Genomic DNA, 22,110 nt, shown 5'->3' with positions numbered 1-22,110 from the left:
TTTTTGCAATATTAAGTATTAGATACTTATGAACAAGATGCATACATTCTGTATAAAGTAGATCAGTTGAGCTGTGTTTTTTCTTGCCTACTTAGTTACAGTTTTTTCTTGAATATGCAGTATTAGTACAATGAATATTGACGTTACAGATTTTGGTACATTATCAACTGGCGAAACAGTAAAAAAGTTTGTATTAACTAATAACAATGGTATTGCCGTATCTTTGATGAATTATGGTGCAACAATGGTTGGTGTTTCATGTCCAGACAGGTCAGTTTGATTTCTGTTTAAGGCACATCTTGTCTTTTTACCCAATCCGTCTCTGAGATATATATAATATACGCCCATATTGATTGAAAATAATAAAATAGTAATTAAAGTTTTTGTGGCATGCGAGTCTTTGTACTTTTCTGCTTCCTTGTTGTGGATTAGTTATTGGGTTTTCCTGCAAGTAAAATGTTTTATCTTAACTTTAAAATTATTTAGTAACGGGTAATAGAGATCCTTTGCCAATTTTTATCCTTCCAGCGTACAGTTTGTTTTAGTTTGATCCTGGCACAAAAATTAGCTTATTTTTTTCATAATTTCAGTGCTAAAATTCGCATTTCTCTGTGGATAATAATATTTTTTTGATTAAACCAAACGTTCGCAGCTGTCTTAAGTTTAGTTTCATAAAATTTTACACGTTTTCAATAAAGTTGCTAAAGGACAAAGCTAAAACACTACAATGACTTAAAATATACCATCCCAGGACTTGCTTTTGTTTGGTTGCTTATTAAAAAAGTTGTTTTTGGAAATCTTTGTTATATGGAAGGAATATTGTAATTTATGCTTGAAAAAGGTTTAAATAAACTAAAAGTAATTAATCTACATTGCTTTAACAAACAGATGTGAAAAACTATATTTGTCATTTTTTTTTAGAACTGGACAATTTGATGACATTTTGTTAGGATTTGACACAATCGAAGGTGATGATAATTTATTAGTTTGTATTTTTATCTAAAACAAAAGTGGACACTTGCAGGGTGACCACTGTGTGTTTCAAATATTAGCCTAAAAATAGGCTACTTGAAAAGTGATTTTCTTATAAAAAACTAAAATGAAGATATTTGACTTTTCTCTAGTCCTCTTTCTAATATGATGTAGCTTCTTTTTGTTATTAAGAACGTTTTTTCTTTCTTTACTATCTAAATCAGAGTGTTCTTTGTCTCTTTTTCACATTTTCAATCCTTTGTAAGAATTTCTAAAGCACAGGTGAGAAATACTTAATGTTTTTAACAAAGAATAAGATTCATACTGCTACAGTTCACGTGATCTAGATTTTTGACTTCACTTTTATTATTTGCAGTCTGCACTGTGCCGTATTGTGCTTTTATCGTGCCTCTATGAAAAATAAAATTGGTTCTGGAAAGAAACCTGAATTCTTCTGGAATTTTCTATAAAGTCCTTTAACTTGATTTAAAAAAGAATGACTGCCTGCATTTAACATTGCGTGGTCTCATTGTTATTCTTCAGGTTATGAAAACAATCAATATTTTGGTTCAACTATAGGAAGGTTTGCGAATCGCATACATCGTGGTAGATTTATTTTAGATGGAAATACATATCAGTTAGCTTGCAATGATGGTGAAAATCATTTGCATGGTGGAAATATAGGCTTTAACATGGTACAATATTTACTGTTTTTTAACTAATTCTTTTTTAACTAACACAACGTGCTATATTTTGTAATTTGTATATATTTGGTGAACCATAAAAAAATTTCCTCTGTTTTTTTTTTTAAGAAGTATTGCCAATCCATCATTGCTTCAGGTTTCTCTAAAGAGAAACCTAGAAACCTAGAAACTCTCTATCCTCCAAATTTTACAGCATTTTTGTGTAACTCCAGGAAAGCTTTACAAATATATAAACCTTTTAGGGTAATGTTAACTACGAAAAAAAAAATGGATTTCAAAATTGCCATGCTACACAATTTTTCAAAATTGTGTAGCATGGCATTGTTCAAAAATCTTACTATAAATAAGTGTACTTCTGAAGAAAGCAAAGATTTTTGTTGTTGTTGAAAACGTCTTATATAGATTTCTTCTTTCGTGTGTTTTTTAGAAAATGTGGGGATGGGAAGTGCATGCTGATAATGTTCAATTTCTTCTTACAAGTGAAGACAAGGATGAATTATATCCCGGCTGTGTTAATGTTTCTGTCACTTACAAACTTACTGATAATAACGAAATCACAATGATACTTAAAGCTGAACCAACAGACACTGCAACTATTGTCAACATGACCAACCATGCTTTTATCAACCTTGCTGGTCAGGTATGTAAGTATTGTTATGTTGTGTAATTGTTGTCTTTTGTAGATGCTGTCATGAGTAGATGGTGTCATGAGTAGATGATGTCATGAGTAGATGGTGTCATGAGTAGATGATGTCATGAGTAGATGTTGCCATGAGTAGATGATGTCATGAGTAGATACGGTCATGAGTAGACGGTGTCATGAGTAGATGGTGTTATGAGTAGTTTGTGTCATGATCATAAGTTAATGGTGTCATAAGTAGTTCGAATTTTCGAAAGTTTCGCAGGATGTATAAAATTTTCATGCATTATAATACAAAAGAGCTCTGAATAGCTGGGGATGTAACAATATTTAACGTCTACAGAAAGCGATTATAACCCACTAATCCTTCGTGTTCTTTCGTAAGTATTTTCGTGAGACATAATCGTAAGAGCTTTGATTAGAATTTCATGGATAGTTATTTATTACAAAGTTCGATGTTTGTTGTGACAGGGATCGATGTCAACTCCAATCTGTTCTGACACGCCCACATGAACTTCTGCTTAAATTTTCGATGAGTTGCTAAAGTAGGGATGCTTACACAAAAATTTTCAATGTAGCTTTGTGTTTTCAGTTATAACTAAGGATTTCCGAATTAGATATTTTCATTTTTATTACTCCATTCTCCGCTTTTTACTTCCCTTCTCATCAAGTTTTGGGTATTTTGTGATTGCAAATTTTGTTTCAGAAGACAGAAAGCAGTATTCTTGACCATACGTTGGAAATCAATTCAAATCAATACCTCCCACATGTTAGCGGCATTCCCACTGGTAATATTATAACATTATCTGTTTACATTGTCTGTTCATATTTTACTGTCATAAATGCATGTAAATAATAACATTGGTATAAGGTCAAAATAGGCTGCTGGAAATACTTAAACACATTTTTATTAACCCTAATGTCATATTATCAGTATCCTAGGGGAACACTAGCTAGATTTTGCTTATGTCCTGTTTTTTTAAGTAAATTTTTGTATTAAATTTAGTGGGAAATTATAAAGCAGCCGGAAATAAAATAGCAAAATCCTTTTCTCACCGAATCACTCACACAAGTTACACATTGATCCTTTTTTATGATTTTGACGACAGCGTTCCATTTTCTTTGTATGAATAAAATCGCGCTTTTTCATGAGTTATTGACCTAATTTGGTGCTAATCTGGCCTGGTTAGTACCTTCAGTTTCTATTGGTGCTGCCATCAAAGAGGATCCTGTGAAAGGAAGTTCCTTGCGCATTTGAAGTTTCCATTTAAGCTACGAAAGCCGTGCAACAATCAGTCAACTAGACAACCTAAGATATTAATCCTATTCTCATGCTGAGCGCTAAACAGAAAAAATAGATTCACACTTTTATAGTCTTTGGCATGACTTGACCAGGGTTGAAACTCGAGACCTTCCGCACTTGAAGTGAACGCTTCCAGTGAATTATTACAATAAGTAGATTACTTTAACTTTTAATTTTAGGTGAAATAAAAACTGTTGATCCACGTTTTGATTTCACACTTGGAAAGAAGGTTGGGGACGACATTGATAAAGTGGAGGGAGGGTATGATCACAACTACTGTTTGAAAGATGGCCAATCTTTTTGTGCAAGGTACTGCATGTCTATCTTCTTCTTCTATTATCACGCTATTATAGCAGTTTGTGTGTGTCCGTCTGTAACAGGCAGGTGGACATATTTTAAGAATTTGAGACATACTGTTTAACCTCTTTAAAAAAGCCGGACTGACGCTAATAGCATTTTTAACATTGTATTGCTGTTTTAATTTCGAGGGACAAATTTTTTAAAAACAAATGGAGATAGCTGGCGTCAACTCTTGCGTGGTTAACTACGGCTAAGATAAGACCAAGATAGGGCCAAACATCCACCGATTTAGACGAGTTAATGGTGTCATCAAAAATCCTTTAAACGTACGTATTTCGATCAACCTTTCAAATCCTACACAACGAAGGAGACGGGTCATTGACAATGTCTTTAAATTTGTCTTTGTAACTGTTCTCCTTCGGAGTGAAAAGGATTTTCCCACAAGCCCTTCAACAAGTTTAGTTAAGCCATGTCTTAGCATTTCTAACTTAAAGACCGAATAACTTTAAAAACGCGTGGTGACGTCAGTTGTTTTCAATTCAAAATGACTTCTAAATTAATACTTTTTGCTGATGGTGCAACGAATAGCAATGAAAGAAATATGTAACACGCCTGTAAGTTTGGAAACAGAATTCTTTTTATCATCTTAACTAGCGTTCAAATTTATAAGCTATAGTGACAACGGGTTACAAAACTTCTGTCAGAAATATTTTATATATGAAGGGGTCATTAATGACGTCAAAAAGTTGTGTTCTATTGCCTGGCTAGGTTGATATGCCTTACAACTAGTCTTAATAACCAATACCAATTTTCTTCTTTTTTGTATATTTATCTCATCTACGTTAGCACAAGTTGTAGTAGTTTAAGCCACTTGTATTTTGTTGTCAAAAAAATTAGCCAACGACTGCAGTTTTACATCGTTGCTACCACGTTATTGGAGTCTCATTTAATTTTAATTTTGAAGAAAATCATTTTCCTTCAGATACCATCATTTTTTTTTTTATCGTTGGAGAAATCAATTTTATATTTTTGCTTTTCATTTAGACTTTATCATGATCTCTCCGGAAGAGAATTAGAAATCCATACAAGCCAGCATGGTGTCCAATTTTACTCCGGAAATTTTCTTGACACCATTGGAAAAAATGGCAACCGCTACACAAAAAGAACCGGTCTATGTTTAGAACCTCAAAACTACCCGGACAATGTAAATCAGGTAATATTTTGAAACTTGGAATAAAATCCGTTATTGCAGGAATTCCCGTTCTGTGTAGTAGTTTCTCCCCTTTTCCATTTCAGCCATCATTCCCTTCATCTATTCTTCGACCTGGAGAAGTATATGAACATTTTATTACATGGAAGTTGAGTACACGATAGGTGTTGGTAGTAAAAGTTAAGAAGAGAATCAAATTTAGGAAGTGTAAGTTTTTGCAACACGCCCACCCTCTGAAATTAAAAGCTTTGGGTGACTTTTATCAGTTGTTTCTTGGGAATGTAGTATACATGTATACATGATTTTGTTTAGTTGTTTAGTTGTTTGTTTGTTTGTTGTTTTTTTTGTTTGTCTGTTTTTGTTTCTCTTTCTGCATAAATGTATTTTTAGCATCGTGATTGGAAATAGAATTTTTTTTTGCAAATAAAGTTTACAGGAAAAAAACAAAAGTATAATTTAGTCTCGGATACAAATTCTAAGTCTGTCAAAACTGAGCTCGTGAAACAATATGTTTACAAGAAAGAACATTCACCAATTTTCAACCTGTGAAATTGAGCTCATGAATACTCTGGAATCACAAAGATGTTATGTTTTATCTAGGAAGGATAAAAAGAGAGAGATCTCTTCTTCTATACTCCTACGTTGTATAAATGCTTACATGTTTAATATTTTAGAAAAATGTTATATAGAAATTAATAATTAGATATATTTAGTATATCATTTAGACTTGTAGATATTCGCAGAATTTTATGAAACATTTTTTCTGATTTAAATTTGAAACTAGAAGTTAATTTTAGGGGTGAGGTGAACTCCTGATTGAAAGTTTGCATAAATTACAGCAGTTAATTTATTATGCTCCATACTATATATGCTAAATTAAACTCCAATAAAAACCAACAAATTCATTTTAAGGTCGGTTTACATGAAAGTAAAAAGTGTTAAACAACTGTACAACAGTCACTGTTACGGCTTTAATGGAAACACATGTTGTACAGCAAATATTGTAGAAATAGATTTTTTTCTATCTCCACAACAGATACAAAACATCTTTTGTACGACAATTAATGACTGCAATAAAAACCGGCATTTATGTATTTATACTGCACGTTATTCAAAGCCCGGTGTATCGTTATAATGTGAATTTTTAGTTCTATATTTAGTAATCGTTTAAAAAATAATTCGGAATGCTCCGTTTTAACACCTCTCCTGTTAAAAGCAGAACTATTATAAAAAAACTTGCAAACTGACTACCTATCCTCTCTGATATTCATTAGTCGTGGTACAAAAAAGTTAGTGTCAACCCCCCCCCCCCCCTTTTTATTTTACAAACACATAGTATTTAGTATATAGTGAATTAATTTTTTTATAATATTTTATGTTAAATGTGTTTGTAGATGAGAATTTTTTTTAGAATATTTTATTAGAATATATGACAACACAATCGCATTTCGCATTTCACTCTTAATGCTTGCTTGAGAAATGACGCGCGGTGCTTTTTTTATTTTAAAAAAAATTGGAATTAGGCTTACTTGACATGCTTTTATCTCATTTTCTAGAGGAAACTCCCTTCTTTTACCGGAAAATTTTTTCCTGAGGTGTAATATCTCGGTGAACAAAGATCAAGCCAAATGCTGGAGAGCTGAATGAAAATGGAGAACCTCCTAAAATCTGGATAACCTAAAATTGGGATCCAAAATATAGATTCCTCCTAAAATCTCCTAATATTGTTTGTGGTGACATTCATAGTTTTTTAAATACGTATTTTTGTTGTTGCGTTTTATGTGATAAATATTTGAGCATATGTTCATCTTGCAACAGTACTGATAAATTATATTCACATAATCACTGCAATTCGAGATGAACAACGTCTCTGACTTGATTATTATTAACATCATTTATTCCTAAATTCTTAGCAAAATCTCTTCAAATAACATGATTTTTGCACGTTTAATGTTTTCTCCTAACATTTGACCCAAAAACCTAAATTCTCTTAAAATCCCCTAAAATTACGAAATTTAAATCTGTGGTCACCCTATGTTTGTAGATCGGCTGTTTTTAGACAAAATGCGATGCTTCCAAACAACCAACGTGTCACCATTCCACCACCTGTTTGAATTCACGGTAATGTTCGAAATCGGTCCGTAAATGAATTTCACATAATCTCGACTTGATATCAAATTCATGAATATCGTGTATAATTTAAAGTTCGTAAGATATTGTAAAAGGATAGACTTCACATGATAGCATTACTGCTTGTTACTTTGTAATTTTTATTTTCATATTGTATCTAGATAATTTCCCATCAATACATTAGATTAACATTTTAGCTTCTAAAGTTTTGACATCTCTAATGTTTAATTACAAGTAATTTATCAGTTTGCATCGAAATTCAGATGCGAAAAAACTTTTCTTTACACGTTCAATTTTAATACCTTGGTGTATATTTTTTACTTTTATGAATATATATTGCGCTCGGACCCACCCATTATTATTTTGTGTGGCAAGCAAGTAGGAGAAAAAGGTATGTTGTTGTTGTCTTGAAATTCAACTAAACGTTTTAATGTTTGTACGAATAAGTTTTTTTCAAATTAAATTGGCGCATTTTAAAAAAAGTCGTTAGCCCGTGAAAAATCCACGTTGTTCGCCCGTCCTTTTTATATTGCACTGCGTGCGTCTTGCTACTTGCGCAGCTAAGCTACCATTTTGCGTGACAGACGGACAGACGTATACGGGTATTATAATATGGATTAATTTTAAAAATCTAATGGGATGTGTCGGACTACTTTTTACGATTTTGCAACACGAAACCACAAGGCTAGGAATTCCCTGCGGCAGTTCTGCAATATAAAAACACATACTATAATCAATGTTTGTCCTGTAAAATTTTCCTTTCTGCTTTCAAGAACTAATTTCTGCTCCTAGCGGTGTAGTTTATGATCAACAAGTCAGTTTCTACAGCCATGTCAGTTCGCTTCGAACCTTTTTTTAAACAATGTTAAAAATTCCAGGTTAAATACAACAATTTTTCAAGGAAAGCATGATTTTTTTCACCTTCCTTAGGTTAACAAACGTTGGGAACAAATATGAAGACGATCATTTTCGTTCTAGCATGCATCTTGGTACAGCTATGTGCAGGTAATTCGCATTTTTTTTCACGACAAAGCCTCCTGACATTTTGCCAAAAAAAGGAAAGTATTTTTCTTGACCCCCTTCGACGTGGTGAAAATCTCTTTAAAATTTTAAAATTCTTGATTTTCCATTTCCCATTAAAAAATCAGGCATGGTAAACAGTTTTTTCATAAGGCACAGTTTTTTTTAATAACCTAGTCGGTTGTCCGTGAATAAATCCACGGCTTTGCCGACCCTTTATCTGCTGCATTTCGTGTGTCTCGCTACTGCGTTTGCCATAATAGAGATATAGATTTGGCTTCTAAAGTTTTATTTTTCTTATGTAGTACAAATTTTTATTTATTATTTTTGTCTTAGGAAGTTACCTACCAAGTGACGAATGTCGTTTTCCGTTTCGTTACAATGGATTGTGGTATTGGGACTGTGCGTTGACAACAGACCGTACTCGTTCTTGGTGTTCAAAAACTACAGAATTTAATCACGAGTGGAATTATTGTGAGGAAGGTATGTTAGTTTGTTAAAAAGTTTCTTATTCGCTTTAAATAAAGCATTGATTGACCTCAACTATTTTCATTTTAGAAATTTTTTTGTGAACCACTCCTTTTGCTTAGTTTTATAGAATTCGCAAAATTTTTACCATGAATCAGTCAAAATGCTTTTTGTAGGAATTTAAATTTCAGAATGATGCCACTAAGCAAAATTAGCGAAAATGTTGGACATTAAAGTAGTGGAGTTCTTTTTAGTGGTTTAGTTAGTTCTTTTTATTTGTCTTATATGTATTAGGGGGTGGGGAAGTTAGTTGATGGGTGGATGGGGCAGATTGTACCCCTCTTTGTCTATATCCCTTCTGGATAATCGATCAACCCTATTCGGTGGATTCCGACCCCATGACGGGTTTCTTTAATAACTCCTTTATGCTATGTTTCATGGCTATGATACTTATTGAGTTTATTATTTATCTATTAGACAACTGCATGTTAAATGTTTTGGTCCCACACCTCTCAGAGGCTTTGCTATTGGCTATTACTGGAAACTACCCCTAAAAATCTCTATGAAATTCTTATAATCGGTAAAAAAATGTTATGATTATCCTTAGAACTTGAAACTAACAATACAACTTTACTTTTGTATGTTTTCGGCACGTGATTATTCCGATTTCCCGATGTAAATATGTATTTTTTTATAGGACACAAAGTTTCAAATGGCTCCGTCTGTTTTTTCCCGTTCTACTATAAAGGTGTTTGGTATGACAGCTGTACGAGAGCCAATCATAATGGTCTATGGTGCTCAAAAGATATGATTTACAATGGCGCATGGAAAAACTGTGAAATGCAAGGTATGACAACGATTTGTCGTTTTAAAGATAAACCCGTTAAAAACTGAACCGCTTTATACCCACTCAACCCCTCCCTAACAAATGTATAGATATTCTCTTATGACAGGTGATTGATCTGACCCATAGTTGTATAGGGAGAACATGTTTGCAAATAAATATTGTGAGTTACACTTCACGTCTTAATTAAAAAGGGACCAGTACTATCTTTCTGTTCCAGGTTATGATACAGAGTTTAGACAAAATCTAAAAAATAGCTTGAGTCTAGTAAAAAAAACGCATTTGTTTTCAGTAAGACAAGACGATGTACACATTGCACGAATAACTATCTCTCGTTTTCTGTACAGTTAAATTCTAACCCTAATTTATTTGTGTCATGTAACAATTTGAACCAACACCTTGTTACTGTGGTCTCACATCTTTCGCTATCAACTTATTTTGGTTTCACCATAGAAATGCAGCTTTCAAGTATACAAGCAGAAGCGAGAGCTATTTCATGGACGAGAGTATCGAAAAACTTTAAAGCTATCAGTGTTGGGCAGGCTGGTGTTTGGGGAGTGGGAACGAACAATAAGATTTACTACAGAGAAGAAACTTATCATCCAAATGTGGAGGAGAAGGGATCACGAGGAGGCGATTGGCAACTTATTGGTAAGTGAGACAATTTTTTAAGCAAGAGAATTAGAGAATCAAGAAATTATGTAAAAATGTATATTTGAAGGTGGAAGCTTGAAGGAAATATCATCTGGTTATGATACAGTGTGGGGGGTAAATCGTCATGATTACATCTACGTTCGAATCGGTAAGTTATTTGTGTTTTCCGTTTAAATATTACTTAGCGTGAATTATCGATTTTATGGAAAATAAAAAGTATTTTGAACTGCTTTTTTAATTTTTTTTTAATTAAAAAAGCAGTTGACTAAATGAAGTCTACTGAGAACAAGAACATGTTATTTTTAACCCTGTCTCTTATATATTACGGCAGCCTCATTTTCCCTGTAGGTATTTCGAAAAGTTCACCAACAGGTACTTCATGGAGACGCATCAGTGGGGGCTTAAAACAGATAAGCGTTAGTCCAACTACTAATCAAGTTTGGGGTGTCAATAGAAATGACGATATCTTTTTTCGAACTGGTATCACGATCGCTGGAAATCATGTTGGTACGTGTATGTTTTTATTTGTTTTATAGAAGCTGCCGTGTGAACTCTAATGATCAAGATAATCACAACTCTTTTTTTTCAATGTTTTTTCATACTTTAACTTCCCTAGTTTATTTATTTTTTGCGTATTTGTTCACATCATGACAACATTTCAACAATTTTTGAGGGGCTAACGCATTTTGTTATGAGTGGGGAAATTTTAAATTTCGCAAAAGTCAATGCGACCGAAATACGTTTATAATGCCAATGCGTGAAAATTAATACTTAAAAAATAGATGTTTTCTTACGGGCTACAGACAGCATGAAAGCGCGGCAACCGCTAGTTTCTAGCTTTTTCATTCAAAAGTCTAGTGGAACGTACAGTTGGATTATGAAAATATGTTTTAGGAACTGGATGGAAGCACATCTCAGGAAAATTAAAATTTGTATCTGTTGGAAAGGCTGGCGTGTGGGGAGTCAACAAAAACAACGATATTTTTTACCGTAAAAACACCAACGGAGGAGAAACAGCAGGTATGCGACTAGTTTCCCATCGTAAATTTTAGCATGTTTGCTATTGTGTTAACCTGATTTTTTTCTATTTTTTAGGTACAGCTTGGGAGCATGTTCCAGGAAAAATGTCCCAAGTTTACAGTGGAAAGGATACTGTATGGGCCGTGTCTAATTTTTCAGTCTATATGAGATTAGGTAGGGTTAACAAATTTCATGGAGAATTTGAATGAAAATTAATCCAAGAATTCTGTATTTTATTTGCGTGTTTAGGTGTCAGCTTAAGCAATCCTACTGGTACCAGTTGGAAGAGAATGGATGGATTCATAAAATACATTACAGCCAGTAGCCACGATGGAGCCGTGTGGGGGATTGGACCAAGAAACAATGCTTACTTTAAACATGACGGTACGCCCCAACCGAAGGGTCGAGGAAAGGCTAAAGGTCGCGGTAAAAAATATTAACGAGGAACTAGTGTAAAAAGTTTTGTTTTAAAATATCACTTCAAAGATAACGAGATTCTTATTTTTCGTGACATGTTACATGGTGACCACCAAATATTAATGCTTTTTACAAGCTCGTGAGTTTGTATTAAAACGCAAATGTTTGCCTCTCTGAGCACCGACACGGGAGTCGTCGTGTGTTCGAATCTCATCTTGGTAACTATTTTTACTTTTTTTTTTTTTTTTTTTTAAAAAAAAAAGATAAGTGAATGTAGGCAGAATTAGAGTCTCCCAAAATGCCTGAAAAATAAAATTTCCACAACAATACGTAAGAAAAAAACTAAGACGCTCCACCTTATGAATAATGACGAGGACGAAATTCTTTTCGTTACGCTAATGACACGCCAACATAGAGAAATATGATCTCGGAAACGCTCCGAAAAAACGTAAATTTTCCAATTTCCTGCTTGCTATTTGTCTCCGCGCCATAAGTGCACAGGACTCGATCTGGTAATATATCTTTTTAACTGCAGCTTATTTTATATAATCTGACACTATTGTTTTGACGATTTCTCTCGACCTGATTCGCCAATTTTATAACAATACTCGAAATGTCTAGTTTACAACAAAAATGAAAAAGCTGTATACATTTTATTATATATCAATATTACATACTTTCGTACCATCGAGCATTTCTCAACAGTTCATCAAAAATATAATAGTGGTATCTAAATACATTTTATTACATATCAATATTACATACTTTCGTACCATCGAGCATTTCTCAACAGTTCATCAAAAATTACAATCGAGCATTCGTAACAGTTTAATGAAAGAGAGGCGCGTGCGGTCAGCTATCTCGAATCAGTGACAACCTTAGTTAAAAGGTTAAAACAATTATGGTGTCAACAGTGGCGACGGGCATTGTTTACCTGCTAGTTTATTCTAGGTGTATTTCTTTAGTATTTCAAATTTGCTCTTTAAAATGTCTAAATTGTGAAAATACCATCAGATTGGTCTAAAAACACAATTCAACGTGCAGAGAAGAAATTGCATTCGATAGTAGGTTCAAAGTTGACCGAAAAGTCGAAAACGACATTGTTTATCGGTCAAAGTTTAACATGTTATTAATTATGAGGAAAAAGAGACACTGCATGATCACGTTACAAGCAAAGAAATCCAATGTTCAATGCCAGTGGCCAAACCTTTTCACATATTACACGTGATTACGATGTAAACTTTTTCACTAGTTTTTAAAATTCTACTGTATTTGGCATAGTGTAATTGGACCTTTTACCAACCGCTTAAGATATGCATTACTGAAAAGATGTGATAACACTCCACAAGACCTAACTTCACCTAGGGACAAAAAAAATGTTGTTCTCCGAAATTTGAGCCTGGAGCAAGGATTTTTGCTTACTATGATGCACTCTTAAGGTTTGGTTTATTGTTAGATGATTTGGCATTCAGATTTAAGATTTCGTGCTCCTTAGTTAGTTGTATTTTTACAACATTGGTAAAAATGATGTCAAAAGAGCTTGATTGGCTTATCGTTTGGCCTGAAAGAAGTGTGATACGCAGAAACTTTCCAGCTATGTTTAGAAGGTACTATCCACATTGCTGCATTATAATTGACTGTTCAGAGTTGTTTATTGAGACACCATCAAGCTTGGAAGTATCAGCTATGTGTTGGTTGAAATACAAACATCATTTCACGATAAAGTACCTAGTTGGATTAACCCCTAATGGGTCCATATCATTCTTATCAAAATGCTATGGTGGAAGAGCAAGCGATATCTTTATTGCTAACGACAGTAATTTTTAAATATAGTTTAATAAAAATTCTACATCCTTTTGTCTCTTGTTGATAAATGACCTGTTCAAATAATACAAGCATTGCCTTATAAAAAGACAGAAATTGAATAGCAACCTAGCGTTAATTCAGTTTTAATAAAATTGTATTCCTGTTCCTCATTTTCCAAATGTTTTTTCAGATCAACCGTTATCAAAACATCGACCATCGAGATCTGAACGCCTAAATACTGAAACATTCAAATGCTGATTGCTGAACTAATAAAATAGTCAACTACATACCCTGTTCAGAAGTTCTTATATTCGAATCATCAATTTTAGAAAACAAATTTTTTTATCATAGAATTTACAAAAATTTCTAGAGTAATTTCAAAGGTATCGAGTTAAGGTTTTTTTTTTAAATATTATTATGTGTAAAATCTGTAATTTTAATATTTTTTTATTTATTCAGTTGTATTGCATATACACTTTTTCTATAAGTTGCTATAAATTTTACAGTATATTAGAAATTTTGGAGACTTGAAATCTATTAATTGATTCTGTGAGAAGTTCTGTGTTGAAAGACATTTTACATGTTGTTTTTTAGAGAAAAGGAGAAAATCGGTTAAATGTAAGCCTTGCCGTTGTTTTTATTGTTCAACAATTATCAAACTTGTTGTTCTTATAAAATTGTTTCTTATAGAGAAATGAAGTTTATGTAAGTTAAGTTGGCTATGATTTAAAGTTACAATAATAATCTAGAATTGAATTTTAAAATTTTAGACATCTAATTATTTTATTTCCCCCATTATACCTGCTTTCAGGGTCCACTTCAAAGTTCAGTACTTTTTCAGAATATTTGTAACAGCGGAAATCTTTAAGCCACAGGGCTTCTTGTTTGAATGAACAAAAATATTCTCAAGATGCACAAGAGTTCAGTGGGAAGGAGTAAGGTTCATAAATCAGGCTTTATAGCGATGGTAACTTACTCACAATGAATGAGAATAAAAGTGGGCATATCGCATTTGGGCGGACAAAAAAAGTAGGGGGAGCGATGTCACTAGGGGGCCAAAATACATGAAAAAAATAAACAAAAAAGTAGGGGGCAATGTAACCAGAATTAAAAACATCAATTTCAATTGACAAAAAAATTTGAAAAGAAGAGTAATGGAAAGTTCAAGAAGATACTGAATCACAAACAAAAGACTGACTCATGACTGCGCAAGTAAGATGTTGAGCTTGCATTTTTAGGTATCCCTCTGAAACCAGCAAGAATTGATGACAGTGGTTGACCAGTCACTGCTAATTTCCATAGGTTATTCTGTCTAATGTCGACAAAAAAGAAACCTGCAAATAAGTTATGAGAAATACCCTTCCTTATTACAGCTTCGGAAGCTTGTGGAGGGTCTTCAATATTTGTATCGTCCATTGTGTATGTATTTTTGCACTTGAAAACAAGAAGATTTTGCAGTATATTAAGTATAAGTGTTTTGAACTTAGTCTGTTTGCAGCAAGGCTGGCTCTATGTGTATGGCTGTTTTGTTTACATTCTCCATGTAAAGGTGACACGAAAATTCTGTAAAACTTTTACATGAAATTGTGCTTCCTGTGGAAGATACATACTGCATTTATAGTTGTATTAGTAAGGTAATTCATTTTCCCCCCAAAGATTCAGACGATCAGGGACAAAAAATGTGGCCAAGCCATTAAAATGAAGACGAAGGACAAAGGCTTAAGTATTAATTGTGTCGTTATATTTTTGTTGTTTTTCTTGGCTGAAGTTTTGCTTTTGTTTTGATTTATCCCAAAATACTGCCAGTGACTCTGAAAAAGACCTCCAACCAACACTAAAGAGCAAAAGAAGGAAAATACCAAAGAATATATATAGATATGGAAATAGGGTCTCATATGAGAATAATAATAAATGACATCTATATAATAATACGCCAGTTCCGTGCGTCTGTAACAGGCAAAGTGGATATGTTCATTTTCCTTTGATCTTACCGAAATATTCTGTGAAGTAACCGAAAAATGCATGTCTAATATGTTAAATTTTCTGACGTTACGGCGCAACGTCAATAATACTGTGTGCCTTTTCAAATTGATTTAAAATTTTTGTTTTAAAAAAGTCACGGTTAATTTATTTTATTGTTCTCATAAAAACCTATGTGTAATGATGTAAACTTTATGACACAAAAGTCACGGGTAATTAATTTTTATTATTCCCTAAAGCACGTCTAATGTTATATAAAAAACATGTTGGTTTTATTTATTCCCGCTTGAATGGAATTAACAACAAAACGTTTTGACGAAAAGAACAATGAATTTTATGGTTAATTTCGCTCACTATTTCGATGTTTTTTATGCTGTATCTATAGTGGATTTTTCCACGGGACTAAATACTACAATCATGTTCATAAATTATCGGAAAAACAGCTTTTGAGGCTTTTTTCAGAGTTTCCCCCTCTCCCCCTACAGTCAGTGTTGATTTTGTGTTGATTTGTGCCCCAAAATAGTGCCGGCGACTCTGGAAAAGACCTCCAACCAACACTGAAGAGTGGGGGGAGGGGGAAAGTGGTTTTTCCAAAACTATTATGAACATGATTGTAGTAGATAATAAAGAAGTAAAAATTACTAACTTTTAGATATAAATATCACAAATGTATTGGAAGTTTATAGTATATCTATATAGTATATAGTATATTTCAAATGTTTGGAAGTATAAAAGTATAAATGAAAAATTAAAAATAACAGGAAGTCAAAAAGTATATCCAAATAAAAGATTAAGAGTGGAAGATTATAAGGAAATTCATACAAATTTTATATTTCCTGATTAGAGCATAATAACACAAAGCACAAATATTTCATACACTTACACACTCATTGACACATAAAGAAACAGGGAGTATACAAGCACAAATATTTTATACACACACTCATCGACACATAAACAAACAAGGAGTATAACTTTATATTGTGATTAGTTCTTATTAATATTTTTTTTCAACGAAGGGAGGGTGCTTCTTTTTTTGTGCATTTTTTAAACACTTAGCTACAGCATTAGGGTTAATATCGCTATTAATATTTACTTCTTATTGTAGTTAAAATTTAAGTTGACACTATACATGGTATATCCTGTTTTGTTATTTTCCATCCAATCTTTTAAATATCTTTTCCATCGATATTTTCATAACAAAAATTTTACTTTTAGATAATAAAGAGAAAAAGTTAAAAAAAAGTGGAGGGTGAGAATTTGTAGATAATAAAAAGTGTTTATATGGAGCTATTTTTTTATTATTGGGCACAGTTTTGGTATTATTAGAAATTAATTTTATTTTTTCTTATCTATGATGTTTTTGTTTGTTATTTAGTTTTGACGAAACCAAAGAACACCTCGAATATCTCAAGCAGTATCTCGAACGTAGAGAGGCCCAAGAACAAGATCGTAACTGGGAAAAGGAAAGATTGGGAGACCAACTATGCAGAAAACGCCACAGAAACGAAAAAGAAGAAGAACAATGTGATACATGCTACAAACGACGAATCACAGCAGCTCTCATCTGAAGACAGTAATCGAGAATTGCGACAAAAAATACAAGACATCAACAAATTAGAAGAAAAATTACTGTTCGAAGAACGAGAACTAGATGAATTGGTAGGACGACACTTACACTGGAATGAGGGAGAAAGATACAGAAATAAAGCAAAAGCAACGTGGAGCAAGATGTACCAAATGTACAACGTGAAAGAATTATGCGAGAAAAACAACGTTTATAGAGCAGAAGAATCTGGAGAACTGAAATGCAAGAACTGTCACGGTAAGACAAACGAATATGGAATCCATTGGAACAAAGAAACAAAAAAATTTGATCTCAACAACTGTACCGATGAAGATAACAAATCTGAAGAGCGACAACAAACACTTGACGGAGCGCATGCGTGAGGAGTGGAGTAGTCCATAGGGCTTAGGCCCCTAGATAAATAGCGCTATTGTTAGTTATTTATCTAGGGACGGGGGTATTAATAGGAATCGGTACTATATAAGAAAGAAAGGGGCGCTTTAGTTGTTGTTAGACATCGTACAGTACGGTCATGTCAAGAATAATAAAAGAGTTTGCTATTAAAGAAAACGAAATATTAAAGGAGAACATTGGTGGATGTACATTTGTATTGAGTCATGCAGTCTTCTCAGGAGGGAAATATCACGACAGTGAAGGAGAATGTTTCGATCCAGAAAACTACGAAAAAGACCTCAGAACTTGTTAGAGCGTTCGGAAAAGCTGGCGAAATCCTCTTCCACTCTGGATGCAAAAACAAAAGCAAATTCCATGCTCATGCAATCATCTCCTGGCGATCAGATGAACAAGGTAAGCGACTTATCGATAGAAGAGTCATCAACAGGGCCTTCTTTAATCGACTTGGAACAGCAAATTGCCAAGGTTGTCGACAAATTCAGAAGACAGGCAACTCAAATAAATGTAAAACCTGTGAATGTGAAATCTACCAAATTATGGTCAAAAACCGAGAGCATCTCGACAATCTCAGAGCCTACCTCAAACGAAGACAAGCAGAAAAAGAGCAACGAGACTTTGATCAAGAAGAGAATTCACAAAGAAAATGCACAAAAAGACACAGAAATCCCGAAGAAGAAGAGAAATGTAACACCTGTTACAAAAAAAGATGCACAGATGAACTACTCCAATAGAATCTTGGATGAAGACGAATTACGTGAAGCTTATGCTGAAGAACAACGAATATTGCATGAATATGAAGAAGATGAATACATGGCAACATTGGGAGAACAACGAGAATTCAAAAAGAGAAATGATAAAGCAAGTGCATTGTGGTTAAAATTGCAACGTGATTATGATGTTAAACAAACAGCAGAAGATAATGATGTCTACAAATGTATGGATGGACGATGGATCTGTGAACATTGTAAAGAACGATGTAATATTCAAGGACTGCACTGGGATATGGACGCACAAGACTTCAAAAGAGATGTATGCTTCACTGACGACAAAAAACATGACGAAGATGAACCAGACAGACGACAAACACTGACGATTGTAAACGAGATGAGACACGAAGATGACGAATTGGTGGACAGAGACGGTATATTTGATTATGATTATAGTCCTGAGCTCATTTATATAATACGAGGCTTTGTACAACATATTTTAAAAAACTGAAATATATTTAGATTGGATGAATTATGCTATATTTACTGCTCCCAGCGACAGCACTGGTGAACCTAACAAGAATATTGCGTTTCAAACAGTACGACAACAAATGACGACAATCTTGACTAACGAAGGAGTACGAAATGAAAAACACTTTCAAACAATACTTGCGACAAACGAACGACTTGTAAACGCGGTAACGAAAATGCAACCAGGAATCGTGGAAGCTCTGAAAAAACATATCTATCAGATTAACAGACAAAAGGTAGAACAGTTAACGTACAAGGACGCGATTAACCGAATACCGGACTTTGACTGTACATGTAAAAAGATTAAGATATGTGACGAATGTGTGACGGACGAAGACTTGATAATTGCTGCGGGAACCGTATGTCAATTCATAGAATCTGTTGCGAAGGAGAATGAAGTCGACTTTATGGAACTGATGGAATCCTTCTATACAGTATTGGATGGTAAAGGTGGAAAAAAGAATACGCTGATATTCATTGGTTCAAGTGATAGTGGAAAAACAACGTTAATGGATCTACTATTAACACCATACGAAGCTCATGAAATCGGTAACTTCAAGACACCATTGAGAAACTCGAGTAATACATTCTGGTTAGAGAATCTGCCGGGATCCGACATTTACAGATGTGAAGAGTGCTTGATGGAAACAGAGGATGTAATACAAATATTAAAAGCGTTGTTCGAGGGGAATGCTAATCTGGAATCTGATGTAAAGTATAAAACACCGATACCGATACCGAAAAGACCGGTTGTGGTAACTATGAATGGAAAACGACGATCTGATGTGGTTATACATCACAGTAAAGAATTCAACGCGATCAATAACAGAGCAATGATAATAAAGATGAATATTCCGTTAACAATGCGAATTAAAGAAGGCAATATTGTACTAATGAAGAAACATGGGAGACATATCGCAAAGGTGCTGTACGAAAAATATGGGGATTTCAACGCAGAAGAGAATGCAATTATAACTACATCATATTGTAATAAGATTGTAAATTCTTTTCTTTAAATAAATATATACAAAAATGTTCAGTGTCTTAATCTGTTTCGTCAACGGTTACTTGTTCTTCTTCTTCGGGAACATCATCTCGAACGACATTAATGGCACTCCGTTGTACTGTAAACATAAGGATTGTAGACAGTAAATGGGCGAAACTGGGCGTTCTGACGACGATCTGAACCGAGTTGATTGATAACATTCTTATCGCCGGATGTATAGAAAACGGCTTCTTCGCCAAACATAACAGGGGGTTGCATCTTAGTAGTGCCGAATTCCATGGGCCACCAATTATCCGAATAATTCGAATGAAACATGTGATTCTTGAGAATCTCGATAGTATGCGTAACTTGAATCTCGCCATAAACTCGGTAGGGTTGAACACTGTCTCCTTTCATAAATCGGCTGAATGTGAATAAAATCGGCTTCATTGGATTAGAGTCGTAAACGGGTATAGGATTCAAACCATGGAAAAGTTTACAACTATTGCCCCATGCACCGCGGATCTTAGTCATATCTTCATAAGACATACAATTACCAGGTTCGTCATACTTATTATGACCGCTGGAAAATAAATCGTTTAACAAAGTGTTACTAGGCAACTTGTTAGTAATGCACATGGGTGTACCCCATTGATTGCCATCTAAACCAGTACCATGAAACGGAGGGTCAAGTAAACCACCAAGATAATCACATCGTACGATATTAGTAAAGACCTGATATGTAGGAGTAACACTAGGGGTGATATTCTTACGACAACATCGACCATATTCAACTAGATCTGAACGATGACGCCAATAATTAACAGATGGACTGTAGTGAAAATCGAATTGATTGCCTTCCGTAATATTCTTACGAACCCATACATTAGTATCATACTCAATATCTTTACTCTTCGAATTACAAAAAGCTCGAACATTAGTATTAGGCAAGCTCTTAGTAATAGCACCATGATGTTGATTTTCAACAAACTGTTCCCAAATTTGTAATTGCGCCGGAGTGTCTATTACGGATGTACGAGGAGTTAACGCCATGCCTTGACTAACATACATCATGTTAATATGTTTCAACTCGATGGGATAAAAAGCATTAGCAGCGACAGGTATTTCAGCGTGGGCAACGAGATCTCTAAAATTAACCTCTGCATGGGCAAATCGCCAAAACCAAGAGTTCTTAGTAGCAGCCATAATTTGATTAATATGATGGCACATAGTAATACTCTCCCAAGGGAAATAATACACTTCGTCGCCACTAAACTGAGTAGTAACAGGAACAACAAATCGATAAGTTGATGTAATCTTACGTGTAGAAATATCAAATTGATTATCCTTGTGAACATAACGAGGCATTGTGGGTTTCTCATTTCCGGGTGCCGTAGGAGTACCACCAACAGTACCACCAATTGCGCCAGGCTCAGGTTGAACGGGTGGAACAGATGATGGATCATGTCGAGGCTCATGTCGAGGAGCAGGATCAGGATCTGAACCACCAAAATGAAAACTAATTGTATCAATAGCATTAAAACCTTGATTCATTATATCTTCTGCCTCAATTAACCAGTCAAAATTAGGATAATATCTTTAGAAATGTATATACACCAGCCTTGTTAGGTATCATAGGAGACCTTGTAAATCATATTTTTAATTAAATACATTTTAGATCAGTGGATGAATAATGCTGTCTTTATCAAAAACGACACGGGAAACGCAAATAATAATATAATATTTAAAACTTATAAACAAAGATTTTCCCAAATCTTAACTGATTATAAAGTGCGCAATGACAAACACTTTCAGCATCTTCTTACAGAAAACGAAATGTTGGTAGACGCGATAACAAAACTAAATCCAAATTCTGTAGAATCTTTGAAGAAACATTTGTATAAAATAATTTGTCAAAACAGCGAGCAATTAACCTACCGTGATGCTGTGGCGAGAATAGAAGAATATCCTTGTGTATGTAAAGGAATTAAAATTTTTGATCTCTGCCAAACTAACGAAGATTTAATCGTAGCTGCAGGAACATTCTGTCAATTCTTGAAATCTGTTGCGGATGAGAATCGTATGGACTTCATGGAATTGATGGAAACGTTATACACCATATTAGACGGCAGAGGCGGCGAGAAAAATACGTTAATATTCATCGGTGCCAGTGATAGTGGAAAGACGACCTTGATGGATATGTTATTGGCTCCATTTTTAAACCACGAAATTGGATATTTTTAAAATTCCATTAAAACACAACAGTAACACATTCTGGTTGGAAAATCTACCTGGTGCAGATGTCTATCGTTGCGAAGAATGTTGGCTGGAATCAGAAGACGTAATTCAAATTATAAAAGCTTTAGTCGAAGGGAATCAAAATCTAGAATCAGAAGTTAAGTATAAATCGCCAATGTTGATTCCGAAAAGACCTGTTT

At 34.0% G+C, this 22,110-nt stretch overlaps 2 protein-coding genes across 4 annotated transcripts; both read left to right on the top strand.

Annotated features, from left to right (window-relative positions):
* The first annotated feature begins 102 nt into the window (after nucleotides 1-102).
* On the top strand, nucleotides 103-6,575 carry LOC130656867 (galactose mutarotase-like). 3 transcript variants are annotated; one of them, XM_057459809.1, is made up of 8 exons: nucleotides 103-270; nucleotides 922-968; nucleotides 1,516-1,667; nucleotides 2,104-2,316; nucleotides 3,026-3,104; nucleotides 3,799-3,928; nucleotides 4,964-5,132; nucleotides 5,216-6,575. In XM_057459809.1, exons 1-8 carry the CDS (start codon nucleotides 131-133, stop codon nucleotides 5,291-5,293), a joined length of 1,008 nt encoding a protein of 335 aa, XP_057315792.1. In that variant the 5' UTR covers nucleotides 103-130; the 3' UTR covers nucleotides 5,294-6,575. The 3 variants fall into 3 exon arrangements, with proteins under 3 accessions (XP_057315792.1, XP_057315791.1, XP_057315793.1); XM_057459808.1 differs by having other exon boundaries at nucleotides 104-270; nucleotides 3,023-3,104; XM_057459810.1 differs by lacking the exon at nucleotides 3,026-3,104 and having other exon boundaries at nucleotides 104-270; nucleotides 2,104-2,320.
* Nucleotides 6,576-7,566: 991 nt separating this feature from the next.
* On the top strand, nucleotides 7,567-11,755 carry LOC130656866 (lectin L6-like). Its single transcript, XM_057459807.1, has 10 exons — nucleotides 7,567-7,650; nucleotides 8,190-8,264; nucleotides 8,616-8,762; nucleotides 9,445-9,594; nucleotides 10,045-10,242; nucleotides 10,313-10,393; nucleotides 10,594-10,752; nucleotides 11,140-11,265; nucleotides 11,341-11,439; nucleotides 11,515-11,755. Exons 2-10 carry the CDS (start codon nucleotides 8,213-8,215, stop codon nucleotides 11,703-11,705), a joined length of 1,203 nt encoding a protein of 400 aa, XP_057315790.1. The 5' UTR covers nucleotides 7,567-7,650; nucleotides 8,190-8,212; the 3' UTR covers nucleotides 11,706-11,755.
* Nucleotides 11,756-22,110: the final 10,355 nt, after the last annotated feature.

This window comes from Hydractinia symbiolongicarpus, chromosome 9 (genome assembly GCF_029227915.1).
Source record: "Hydractinia symbiolongicarpus strain clone_291-10 chromosome 9, HSymV2.1, whole genome shotgun sequence".
Taxonomy (NCBI): Eukaryota; Metazoa; Cnidaria; class Hydrozoa; order Anthoathecata; family Hydractiniidae; genus Hydractinia; species Hydractinia symbiolongicarpus.
Note: the sequence above shows the minus strand (reverse complement) of the source record. Positions and strands in the feature narration are given on the sequence as shown.